This window comes from Aedes aegypti, chromosome 2, assembly GCF_002204515.2.
Source record: "Aedes aegypti strain LVP_AGWG chromosome 2, AaegL5.0 Primary Assembly, whole genome shotgun sequence".
NCBI classification, from domain to species: domain Eukaryota; kingdom Metazoa; phylum Arthropoda; class Insecta; order Diptera; family Culicidae; genus Aedes; species Aedes aegypti.
Window position 1 is genome coordinate 209,095,732 of NC_035108.1, and position 14,177 is coordinate 209,109,908.

At 35.1% G+C, this 14,177-nt stretch overlaps 1 protein-coding gene across 1 annotated transcript in view; it reads left to right on the forward strand.

The window, feature by feature from the left end:
- Window positions 1-6,660, forward strand: part of LOC5575655 (glutamate decarboxylase) — a 72,633-nt gene extending 65,973 nt beyond the window's left edge. Inside the window, exons 6-7 of the mRNA XM_001655751.2 lie at window positions 2,959-3,037; window positions 4,165-6,660. Of these exons, the coding sequence (XP_001655801.1) occupies window positions 2,959-3,037; window positions 4,165-4,683 (598 nt within the window). The 3' untranslated portion in view covers window positions 4,684-6,660. The remainder of the gene's footprint in view (window positions 1-2,958; window positions 3,038-4,164) is intronic.
- The last annotated feature ends 7,517 nt before the right edge of the window (window positions 6,661-14,177 follow it).

Consider the following 14,177-nt stretch of genomic DNA (forward strand, 5'->3'; position numbering starts at 1 on the left):
AATTCTTTAAAAACTTTCTTGTATGGTTGAAGGTAAAAATATTCGATAAATTCTTGATAATTAAAGGAATTGATCAGGATTTTTTGGGATATGTTTTGCAAAATTGCAATTTTGCTCCTCGTTTTTAAACAAACTAAATATGACTAATCAATATCTTTACCGAGATTTTTGGAACAAGCATTGGACAAATGTATTGTAAACTTATGGAGAAATAAAAGTATCAGCAATATCTACAATAATATATTCGGGAGTATGCATTTCATTGAAACTTTAAAAGAGGCACATAAAAGACGTGACGCGAGGTTCTGGGCTGTGAATCCAGTGGTTTCTTCAAATTCGTCTCTGGCCATATAAACAGTAATTTTGAATATCGAGTTATGCAGTGTCACGATAAACGGGGATACCTTCGAGGTGGTGGACGACTTCGTCTATTCATGCATCAAATGCACGATGTATAAAACGCCCATAAGACCGGTAGAGGACGGGCATAAGACGTGGACTGCTCAAGGAGGACTTGCAAGCTCTTGGGGTTTTCGAACGCCAAGTAGTAAGGACGATCTTCGGCGGCGTGCAGGAGAACGGTGTGTGGCGGGAAGAATGAATCACGAGCTCGCCCAACTCTATGGCGAACCCAGTAACCTGAAGGTAGCTAAAGCTGGAATAGCGCTGGGCAGAGAGTGTTATAAGAATGCCGGACAACAGCCCTGTAAAGATGGTGCTCGCCACGAATCCGGTCGGAAAAAGAAGACGTGTGGCGCAGTGAGCTAGGTGGATTGACTAGGTGCACCAGGACCTGGAGAACATGAGTCGCAGTCGAGGATGGAGAGAAGTGGGACAGAAACCAGTGCGTTGGCGAAATATTGTTATCGAGGTTTTATCAAGCTAATTAATGTAAAATCAAATAAACAACAAAACCCTTCAAAATCCATGTCTCATCCTCCGAATTACGATCGCTTGATTAACAATGATACCCATCACCGGATTAATTTTATTCAATCATTTAAACAAACATAGACTTATCGAAAACAGTTCATGCATCATGTACTGTAGTGCATTATCACAAAAAATGGAACCAGTACAGCAATTTATTTAGAGATTTAATGTGCTTGAAAACAAGGACCATTCCCTTGGTTTATTGGTCAAAGCGGGGATTCTTGAAAGGAACTATCTTAGACAAGCCACATTACCCTCTTATGTTGCGTTTTTTGTTTGAAACGCAAGCCACAAACGCCTTATTATTTAGCTGTTATAATCGGAAGAGAGCGAGGGAGTAGAGAATCTTTCAGTGTTAGATAGGTGCTTTTGAAAAGTTACGAAAGAAATCATTTAACCATTGTGGCCAACTGGTAACTCACGCTGACTTTGTTTATCCTCATGCCTCTGCTACTTTTCAAGATTCCCATATAGCGATTCTCAATCCTAGCAGTTCTAGTTTCAATTCTTGCACAGCTGGCTGGAATACATATAAAATAATAATCAATAGCAATGGTCTCCAAAGGCCCCGTCCGTTTTGACAGCCATGTTGATTTTGCAGCTTGCAATTTCAAAGTGATAAAACTCAGTCATCACAAGTAATATTCGTTCAGAAAAGTATCACTACTTACGGTTGTATGTAGAAAGTATGCTGATATTCAACTACGTCAGTGCAAAACCAAGTGATTTTCTTCAATTTTGTCGTTAGACGAATTGGCCACAATCATCGATGACCAGCACAAATTTTAATGACAGCCTACTTCGCCTTAAGGATTTCTATTGTTAAAGCAAGATACATGGAAATACCAAAATGTGAAATGGATTCAACTCCAATATTTTTGATTTAAATCTTAAGCTTTTGATCCGTTACACAAAGCAATTTCAACGTATTACACGACCTTACAATTATATGGCAAAATCTGCAAAATTAAAAAAAAAACTTTTTTAAGGAACTACTATTTTAAACATAAAATCTAGCAATTGTTTTGCGGCTCTGAGCTATTTTTGAAAATCATCTAAAATGTTGAAAGGGCCGATTTCAGCTTTGAGAGAACTTGCCACCTAGGTTTGGAAGCGCGCTTAATTTTAATTTATCTTTTACTAATTCAATTAAAATCAAATTGCTCATGATATCGAAGGCACTGAGATAATAGAACGTTTTCGACAATTCTTGGGAAACAGGCATGCTATCCATTGAGGTCAACTTAAATAACATAAAAATGAAAGGATATCAAATAATAAACGTTATCGAACGATGTGTCTCAATACTGCAACTATCTATTTTTGATAACAGATCATTCCCACACCATGTAAAAGCAGAACAGAAAACACCACAAGCCACCTGTCTGCTCAATTCTTGAACATAGAAGACATATTCTCAATTTTGCATATGTATTCTGTTATGTTCTCCACTCTCGGTTCTTTAAAGTCAAATATTTAAATTTCATTTTAGCTAGTGTCACTGAGCAAACAAAGATAAGGGGATTCGCGTCACCACAACGTTCATCTTTTACTCACTTCACACGAGAGAGAGTCTGGACCTTTCCGCCTGTCTGATGGAGGAACTCTAGACCGGCATTTATGGCTTCGACAAAAAGTGTCCCTGTTGCGTGTCCTTGTGTATCCTTGCTCCCATTGTGTATGGTGACGGCTGGCCCTGCCGGCGCTACAAATAACAGAGGGGTGAAATAATAAAATGTGTGTACAAAATTAATTCTTAAACACTCCTTCGGGTATCACTATGCGGGAAAATTTGCTGCCACATCAAACAATTGGCGAGGGGGTGCTTCCTGTGGCACGTGTCTGTACACGGACGGGAAAAAAGGGGGAAGCTGGAAGCACCTTCTGGTTTTGAGCATGAAATATGACTCTGACTGAATGACTGACTGGCTATAGCTAAGCAGATTGTTTTCGTTGCTGCTGCTCAGATTTATGAATGCTTTAGAATTATTACGGATTTATGTCATATTTTATTATGTCTTTCAGAGCGGACTCGGTCACCTGGAATCCACACAAGTTGATGGGAGCTCTGCTGCAGTGCTCAACTATTCACTTCAAAGAAGATGTAAGTATAGGAAAGAAATGATTAGGTCATAAAAAATTGCGGATGCATAATGTTCTTACACTGTGGGGTTTGTGAAAAAAAAAATCTTAAAATTTTCGAAATGCTTGAAGCTTTTAACACTTTCCCTCAAAATATGATGTACTATCATGTTTTACCACTGTATTCATAGGTTTGGATCCATAGGAATTAATGAGCTTCTGTGGATATCGGTACAGTATCAATATGTGCTAAGCCTGAGGTGCTCAAGGTGCCTAAGGTGCTCACAAAATTTCAAAATAGGCCTGATGTATGTAACAATGATGTGTTTGCCAATAGAAGGCGTTCCAGGTCCAGTCATCCCTAGAAATTAGAAATGGTTTCTAATTAAGGTCCAAATTTTTTGGGGTACTTAAGGTATTTCCAAATGGAAATTATAGGAAAAATGCAAAAAACACCCATCAAAAACTGTAAAAATCACCTGATTAATTTGAAAACTATTGTGGCCATTTCGGGAACATGGTTACGCGTTCTAAAAGGACACTTCCAAAATATCATAAACTGCTACCTTTCGACGGCTCATAATTCATCATTTGTCACCCAGAAGAGATTCAATACTAGGCCATGAATAATTAATTATGGTACTGACCGTTTTTTGACACTCGATAACAAGTGCCGATAGGGTTCTAACGGTCATTATGCATGTCGGCTATCACACAGAAAAAATATTTAAATTTCTATGTAGTGTAAACTGAAGACTACTGTAAAAGTAAACTAAATCATTGAATATACATTCAATTTTCAATGAAAAATGCTTGAAATCATGATCGTGTAAATTTCAATATAATTCAACTGAAAAATAATAGATTGGTCGTTGGAATTTACGTTGATCTATGGTGCATTTTTTTTCATTGGTGAATAAAATAAACTGTCATCTTTTACATCATTTCTCATGAAATTTACAGTAAACAATCATGTAATAACTAGCGGCACCTCTAACCACGATGAGCTTTAAAATTTCTTTTAAGCTTAGTACCGATTACCTCTTCAAAGACAAAAAAACATGTTACACAAGAGTGTTTAATAGGTTTTAATGAAAACCAGATAATCTTTTTATGTTTACATGTCTAAATTTATTATTATCTTTGCAGGGACTTTTGATCAGTTGTAATCAGATGTCCGCAGAGTATCTATTCATGACCGACAAGCTGTACGACATCAGTTACGACACAGGCGACAAGGTCATCCAATGTGGACGTCACAACGATATTTTCAAATTATGGCTACAGTGGCGTTCCAAGGGTACCGATGGCTTCGAGAAGGCAATGGACCAACTGATGGAGCTAGCCGAATACCAAGTGAAGCGAATCCGAGAGCAATCAGACAAATTTTACCTGATCATGGAACCAGAGTGCGTGAACGTTTCATTCTGGTACATCCCGAAGAGACTGCGTGGAGTTCCTCATGATGCTAAGAAGGAAAAGGAGCTCGGCAAAATCTGCCCCATCATCAAATCTCGAATGATGCAGTCCGGCACTCTGATGGTTGGTTATCAGCCAGACGATCGACGTCCTAACTTCTTCCGGTCAATTATCTCTTCAATAGCCGTTATCAAATCGGACGTCGATTTCATGCTCAACGAAATTGATCGTCTTGGTCAGGATTTGTAAGGTGGAAATAGCAATAATTTATTGGATCGTTAGCCAACTAGTCTTAAATTACAAGACCGTCTCTCCCGTATGGAGAGCAAACTTGGCGTTTGAAATCGATAAGAAACTGCCCAGATGAAAAGGTAGAGACAGTTTCATTAAACTCTAGCGAAATACCACATATTTGTCAACCAATGAGTATCATTTGCAATGACATATCAAAGGCAAAATACCGTAACAAATAAGTTAACTTCCGTTCAGTAATTGTTGATGCTGGAAATTTAAAGAAATTTAAATACCTAAGGATGCATACTAATATGGGAAAAAAAATAAGTTTAACTCCAAATTGATTGTTACTTCTGTTAAGTTGAACAAACTAAAAACATCCAGTATACATATCGATTATTTATTATAGTGCATTCAAATTATGTAGCATCCAAATTCCATAGTTTGATTGTATTATTCAAACGAATAGACATGAACGAAGTTTCTACAACAAATCACCGTATTTACTGAAATTGACTGTTGCAAACGATTAAACCAGAAAGAAATATATATACACAATATATATACTATACACAGAGTACTCACATGCTCCCATTATCTATATACATGTTCATCCTGTTTCGCAATTGAGTACTGGTGACAGAATTCAATGTACTCTAAATCTATGATTTCACACATTAAATTAATTTGCAAAATCAGTTTTCATCGCACTCAAACAAAGGAAAAAAATGAACATTTCATCAATGTGTAGTGTGCAATAAAATGAACAAATATTTGAAGCAAATGATGAGCTCAACTCATCAAAATGTGTGTATAGTTGTATCATAGGATATTTTTTATTTGTTTTTGAATATTATTTTGCCTCTGCTCACGATTATGTTGTGAAAAATGTAAATAGGACTGCGCAAAACATACAAGAAACCAATTGCTTTAAAACCTCATATTCCCACAGCCAGCGGAATTGGAAAGAAGAATGCTATAACGACTGAACGTTACAAAAGTTGTTAACTAGAAATGCGTAATGAAACTGATTGTGAGCTTGTTAATATCGAGTACTTGCCAAAGATCTAGAGCACGATACAGTATTTAACCTACGTTCTATTACAAAGTCCGTATTTGAGTTTATCCATCGACAAATGAAACTACTAGTGACTGACACAAAGTGTAATTCAATATAGCGTAATTTAATAATCAAGTGCTTGAAATTTTATCACCTATACAAAAAGTTATGTTTGAGTATGAAAATTTATTTAGAATACGAGCAAATTGATTCCAAGCATTTATTACAAGTGCGCAAGAAACACAAAATAAACGACAAAATCACAAAGTCTTCCTTCGAATGAAATGTTAATTAAAAATCATGATTCGCATTCATTCTCAGATACCTTCTATCGTGGTGAACCAGGGCAGTGATAACAAACGAAAACTCTTGACGAACTCGCTTTAATCAGTAGTATAGTATCAAAGTTTGGATAGAAAGCTCTTCTTCACCATAATGTATATTTCATCTCGAGAGTGGTGGGAATCATAACTCGTACATTAAAAAAGCAAATTAACAAACACAAATCATACTAATTTGTTGCTTAATTTGTTGAAACAGAAGAAACTTGTTTAATTAGTAAACAGTAACATCTTGGTCAAACAAGTATCATTAGTAAAATTTAGAATCACATGTACAGTTTCAAATCGAAACTCTAACGAAAGCATCTCCCAAACGTGAACAATGATGTCGCGAAAGCTCAATCTTATTTTTAACAAAAAAAAAACAAAACTCATTGAATTGAGCGTGAAATAATGTATATGAATAGAAAACATGTTGCGAAACATAAATCAAAAATCCAAATAAACTTTGACAGCCCACTAACTATAGACCACTATGCCAAGCTAAGAAACACAATAGATGTTATGTGTTGTTACAATGATTGAAAAACTCTGAAAAAGCAATTAAACCTATTGCACAAAAAAAGTTAATAAATATCTGTAACCCACTAAGACGATGTAGTTTTACTTCATGAAAAGATCAAAAGTCTCTAAAGCAGTGCTTCGTAATGGGTCAAGCCATCAAAAAACAGCAAGTCAAATTGTCCCATAATGAAAAGTAACCGCATGTCAGTCCCACTACAGATTTCCGCACCGTATAACACAAAAATGAACCGTATTTCGATCATCTTTATATTTTTCTCGGAAAAATATCGTAGTAAAAAGCAATTTCTGAAAGTTTCATGAAGATTGGAACATGTTCCAATACTCTGGAATTTTTTGAATATTCGTATGGAAAACGAGTTTGGAAACTTCACAGCCCATTTTCTCAATGCCCACTTTTTACAGATGGGACTGACTTGCGATTCACGGCAGTAAACTTATTGCTTAAACTCTAAACCACGTTTTACCAAGAAAAGAATGAAATTTGTGAAGGAATATTGAAGGTGGACGGTTCAAAATTTAAAAATGTTTGAAAATACAATCTCCCATATGTTCCATACCATCCTTACTATAAAAATAGTGTTCAGTGAAATTCTCAGCTTTCTATGTGGTAATTTAAAAGGCAATGTAGGTTTACATGGAAATTACTATGGAGAAATTTTGATAAATGTTCCAAACACGCAAGTACTGTAATGTAAGTATAAACTTATTATCTCTTAGTAAAAACTCATTCCTCAAACCGTAATAATGAAATTTTCTGAAGAGAGAAAGTCAATCCGATGAATAGCAGAAGAGATATACATGAGTTTGTTTGCTATTATTTAGCTTAATATGGGATTATAGCCCTGAAAACATGTACAAAAATCCTAAACAAAATTAGCTCAAAAGGGATTTGTTTCTTCAGCAACATCCTTTATTAAGGATTGAAGAATGAGTTTTCAATATGGTATAAGTTATTATCATACATTACAGTACTAGCGTGTTTGTAACATATCTCAAAATTTCTCCATAGTAATTTCCCTAGAAACCTACATTATCTTTGGGCCACCTTTAAATCACTACCTAGAAAGCCGAAAATTTCACAGAACACTATTTTTATGATAAGGATGGTAAGGAGCATGGGAGATTGGTTTTTCAAACATTTTTTTAAATTTGAATTGCCCTATTGCTCATATGTCTACTTTTTATCCAAAAGTTGATTCCGGAATGCTATTGAAAAACTTCAGGCATACTTTTGCTCCCAAAATTTACCATAACAATAAAAGAATCTGTCGAGAAACATTGAGAAAAATAACTGGACAGGGATTTATTGAAAAAATCATAAAGAATCTGTAAGGATCTTCCATACAACATTACTTTATAAATATTTTTATCAGTTTTGCCAATTATCCATATTCTGGTGTTGAATTCTTGAATTCCAAAGTGGAATTCCTAGAAGCATTCTGGCAGAATTATGGGTAATCTGCAAGTCAAAGAAGGATTTGAAGAATAATTTCTAAAGAAGATCTTAATGGATCTGAGATCCAGTAGGTAAAAGTTGTTTTTAGAATAATCTTTTCGCCATAGAGAAAAGATGTTAGATACAAATACATTCATTGAAAATTCCATCCGTTTTAACGTGGTTAGGTGACAAAACGTCGAATGCCAAAACGTCGAAAGGAAAGAAATTGAAGTAAACGAAATTTCGTGGAAGAATGATTCTCTCCTGGAATAATAAATTATGCATTATGTGCCAAACGTTATTCATAGCATATTTAACTGATCCCGATATGAAAAAAAGGTTGGCAAACAATGTTGAAAATTTTGAATTTGTTTATCGGCATATCGGTCTATTTTGCTCGAAGTAAGAGGGAGCATGGATAAGAAAGCAATGAATACTAGATGGAAAGGTACCGTAAGGGAATGGCGAGAGAAATTGGATTAGATGTTGAAGAGGGCATACCATATGAAACAGTATTACTTGAAACGTCCTTCCTTGTGGCTAACGTCCCCTATGGGAACGGCTTGGTGTGTTTTGAGAATGACACAGCCAAGACAGGAAGTCCTGGATAATTTTCGCTGCAAATTTTTTAAGCAATTCTTGAAGGATTTCTAAGAGTTTTTCTGAAAGTATTCTCACATAAAATATGATCTCGCCCTAAAAGCCATTGGTAACTGTGTGTATCTTGTTGTTTTTTAGCAAATAAATGGACCAAATGGACTTCTTCTTTTTGACGTACGTCTCAACTGGGACAGAGCCTGCTACTAAGCTTAGTGTTCATTTAAGCAGTAGAAGCATTAACCTAAGAATGCTAATGTCGCTGCTGTTCGTGTTACCTACCAACATCTAGTTTGCCACGAACTGACAGCCTGAGTACCGGGCATCAAAGTGTCAAATTAATTATAAAAACATAAACAACGACAAGGCATTGAACAAAAAATGAAAAACCATAACTATAGGTAATAATAATTAAAATCAGTTTTGTTACAACAGCGCTACTAGCGTTCTACTACTAATATTTCTATTATTTAAGCAGTTATTAACTGAGGTGGTCAAGCCAAGCGTGACAAGCCTTACACAATTTTCGAAGGACTCATACCCAGAGCCGTAGCGTTGCCTCATGGCGCCCTTGGCGAACCTCTATTTGTGCGCCCCTAGTCAAAGTGAAAATTCAACTTTTTTTTTTCTTATGAAACAAGTTTACGTTGCACTTACCATACAAATTTCGAAAGTTTTATTTTTTAATTTTTTAGCAACTTCTGTATGAACTAATCTTCAAAAACACAGAAGAAATGTCATGTTAAAGCTTAAGTGTTCACTTATATTTAAAATACATGAAATGTTTATTGATCTTAAATGAAACTCTAAAATTTGTTTCAAGATAAACTGTCTGAGAATTGTATTTTAATACATTTGTTGATGAAATTCCTTGATATTGGCATGTAAGAAATCGGCAGAAAAATAATAAGCTTTTAATATTTAAGCATACCGTAAATTCGGGTGAAATTGATCAGTACGGTGAAATTGATAACCGTATACGCACTAATATCATTGTAACCTGCATTGAATGAACTTTGTTTGTCGTACTTATTGTCCAATTGTGTGTTTTGAAGATTTTTGCGTTAAAAAATGGTAATTTCTATGAAAATAATGTAAAATTTCAGAATCATATACGGTGTAGTTTTGACGAACATCCATAAACTTCTAGTTATATCAGGCTATGGACATGCCCTATATCAACTGCAGCGATTCGCAGTAGACAGGATGTCCCGGGCTCGATCCATCTGACAAGCTAATCGAGCCCTCTGTCATCATAGAAGATGGTGTCTCCATCATGTCAATAGCCTGAGTTATATACAAGGATTTGAACCTGAAAGTTTGTGAGACTCAAAATATATCCTCAAACCATATTTTGTCATCCAAAATTGTACAAATTGAAATAATTGAACTTCTTGTAGACATAAGTGAATTCCTTTGGTGAATGCCTACATTTAGGAGTTTTCCGCGTAGTTGTTGAAAGTTAACTATTCTATATTTCCATAAATATTGTATTGTTAAGAATAGGGTCCTAAAATGTTTAATGAAATCTTGTTTTCATTTCATAACACAGAAGAGCATGTTACTGCAACTACTTTAGCAATTTTTTCCGCTGAAATAACGGATATATCATATTAAAACTTTAATTTAAAAATTGGATCCATAAATGAACCTTGACACTTGAGATCATGTTTGACGTTCGCTTAGTCGACAAAAATACCACAGGGCTTTTAGTTTTAACACTGGGGTTGTTGCTATCTGACATTTCGGAAGGGACACAGAAAACAAAATACACCCAAAATTTGAGTTTATACCAAGGGGTGTGACAAAATCTTTAAAAACATAAAAAATGTTTTTTTTTTGTACTAAAACAAATGAAAAACATTAAAAAATTGAGTAAACATTTGTTTTTGGCCTAAACTTAAGCGTTTGGCACTAAAATTGGGACAGGGCTTTAGGACCCTATTGTGAAAGCAGATTTGGATTCAGGGAACTCATATTTATTCTGCAAAGTTGTTTCAAAAACTAACAATAATCGCTTTGACAAGTGATCAATTTCACCCGAAAAAGAGGTCCTTCGATTTTTTATTTTAGAGATGATTTTTAACACTGAAATTGAATTTTTCAGAAAACTCACCGCCATACTTTTTTTCCTGCATTTAGTTTGTCAACATGATAGAAAACAGACAATACCATGAAGTTTAATTTTTTGAATAGTGTTTGATAAGTTCGTCCGAATAAGTCATTTTTATTCCATATTTTTTTAAATGAAAATTGGTGTAAACAAGGATTCTGAAGATAAACTTGTCAGGTCCCTATAAAGGTTTTATCTACGATACTGTCAGGTAATTCTTTAAAAATTGTACCCAAGACAATATGATCATTGCAGTGATGAATTTCATAGAATTATACTCAGAATGCAATCAAATATATACTGGCTAGTGTTCAACCAAAAACATTTCATTACAAATAGTAAAAACTGCAGAAAATACACTGGTTCTTCTAAGACCCCAATTATGTGTGAATCCTGTCTGTGTCCTGTTCTGTGGAATCCGCTATTTAAGATTGTATAACAACGGTACCCTATTCACAAAGAAATATTTTCTCAGAGTGTTCTTCCTGGATTTTATTAGTTGTGTTTGATGAACTTCGCTGAAGAGCAACAGTTTTTCTACAGGTTTATTAGAAATACAGTTTTGCTTTCAAACAACTTAAAAAGCATGGGAGAGAAAGCGTATCTTGTGATGCTTATAGTTTTCCTAATATATAAAGTACTTTGAATCTGGCTGCTAAACATACTCGTATACCAGTTTAAAAAAATAGAAAATCTATCTTCTTCTATATAAATAAAAATGGAGTGGTGTTTGTATGTCACGAAATGGCTTGAGGACGGTCCAACGGATTGCCGCAAGATTGTCACTGTTGCACTCCTCAAGGGATGCGACGTGTTCGTGTGAAGAAAAAGTTCAGGAAAGCCGCCGGATTTATCAGGAAAACGGGAGAAGACTAAGGTGTAATTTGTATGGGGGATTTCTTGACGTTTTCCAACAGCCTACTTGATGGCAAACCGAAGTTTGCCGGGACCACTAGTTAGAAATAAATTTCAAATAACAACTAGCAAATTTCAAAATAAATTTATGCACTTAATAATTTTAAAAACTCTTGTCAGGAATCTTCAAGTTATGAATATTGAAATCTACTGAGATACTTTCAACAATTATAAAAACTGACTTAAATTTTCCACCTTGAAAATGAAATTTATAGAGTATGTCTGTTCCAAAAGTTTGCCAAGTGCGTCACGCATTTTGGCGCCCCCTGAGAGCTGGCGCCCTTGGCGGGTGCCAACCTGGCCAACGGCACGCTACGGCACTGCTCATACCAAAAACGTGACAAGGGGGGGAAGGGGGTCGAAAAAGTCGAAATTCAGCGTCACATAATTTGTGTACCATCCCTAAGAACAGTAAGCTGAGAAGCAGGCTCTGTCCCAGTGAGGACATTAATGCCAAGAAGAAGAAGAACAAAGAATGAATATTTTCCGTAGTGATAATTGAAATTTTGAATTATCACAGATATGCAGCGATGTGAGACAAACCCGGTCAACCATATCTTAAAATTTCTTCACAGTTTTAAAGACGCTCATATTACAAACCGATAGCGATCGTCATCGAATCATAAAAAAAATAACTGTGCGTAAAGAATATTCGACAAATTTTATCATATTTTCGATACCAGAAAAACAGCGGGCTTCTTCTGCTTTACTCGACTTTCAAAAAATCAATCATTAATCAAAACATTTGTGAGGTTCCATGGACAAGGGTCCAAGTGTTTATGTTTATTATGATTTTTTTTTTGTTTATACCTTTATGACTGGGCATTGAACTCTAATTGTTAGATGAATAGCAAGCCAAAGCACACTTATCAACTATGCCACGCTATATCACATACCTAAAGGTGGCAAGAGGCATTCATTAACTATGGATATTGCAATCCGTTTGTTGTTTCAATGCAGGGAAGAGTTGATCTCAAGAATGACCAGCACTCTAGCAGCAGGCATGTCTCTTGCGCATACATATTTGCGATAATACCTACCAATTTAGAAGCATCCTTCTGGTTATGTAAGGTGATAATCCAAAATGCTTAGTTTTGGATCTGAAGGAAAAGATCCGTAAGAGCCGCGCAGAATCATTTTCGGTCTCAAATATTCCGATCCTTGGAAAAAACATCGAGACCTGTCATAAGATGTACCGAATACCTCTACGCTGCTTTATTAAACGATACTGAGGTGTCTCGGTACAAAGCTTCATTTTTCTTTGTCAATATATAACTTTACTTTGACATCATTCGTTACACGTTTTTTGATGTATATTCTTAAAGATAACTAAAGCCCAATCGATAAAACATGAACGAAATTTAGTATCATTTCATTGAAGATTTATATTGTATGCTTGATAAAGGAAGTTACTCATAAGGTTTTATAGATTGATAAAGATACTTGAATATACGTAATGAGATTAACAGTAAAGACCAAATGACAGAAATATTTATTATTGGATAAAGATATTTAAAGTAGTTCATTGGATGGTTGACCGGGAAATCACAAACAAAAAAAACGAATACAAATTTATGCAAACTACGAAATTTGTGAAAATCCTAATTATGTATTCAAAGTAACATTACTTCGATACACCAATAATTTGCTAGGTCCCCCACTAGGCCCCCTGAAGAAAAAAGCTGTAACATTAATAATGATCAATTTGCCATCGGTTTACGGTAACATACCTTATTTCCACCAGGCTGTAATCCACCATGTTCACTATCATTTCCACCGGACTGCGATACCATTTCTTTGAAAACTATATAAATCGAAAAATTATATCAATTTAAAAACGTTTCAAATAAGAACAAACATTAATTTTGAAAGAATATCAAGCATTGGGTCTCGAATAGTAATTAAGTAAGTAATCACAGCTTATTTTACCATCGTAAACTTCTTACATAATATTCAATTTTCGAATCTTATCGAGGGACATGATAAAAAATATGTTTGACATTGTGAAATCACACATATGTTGAACATGTGTTATCCCTAACTAAAGTTTGTATGCGGTTAACGTTCAACGCTCCGTCATCGTAATCATCGTCATCATCAAAACTTCAAAAGCAGTTTTTTCCGTTCAAAACTAAAAATTATTCGACGAAAATGTGTTCACTGTATTTTGGTTGGAGAATAGAATACAGTTTATAGTTTCCTGTAAATTTTCTTGATTTTGAACAAGTAAATTGCTTTTGAAAATTCCGAAATCAATGACGGATCCTGCCCCCTTAAGAGTGAGCACTTCAGTGGAGCATAATAAGCAAGTCAAGATTTGCAAGGTTCAGATGTTGTTAAAATGACACGGGAGACCGTCTTATTTTCCCTATCTTTTGTCTCACTCTAACAATTATTATCAAAACTTTGCAGAAGCAAAAAAAAACGGGTTGAACACATAGGCTATTGTGGAGTGACATGAGATCTCCGGTCATACCATTTTTTAAGGCCCAGAACAACTTTTTTATCCAATTGTAAAAA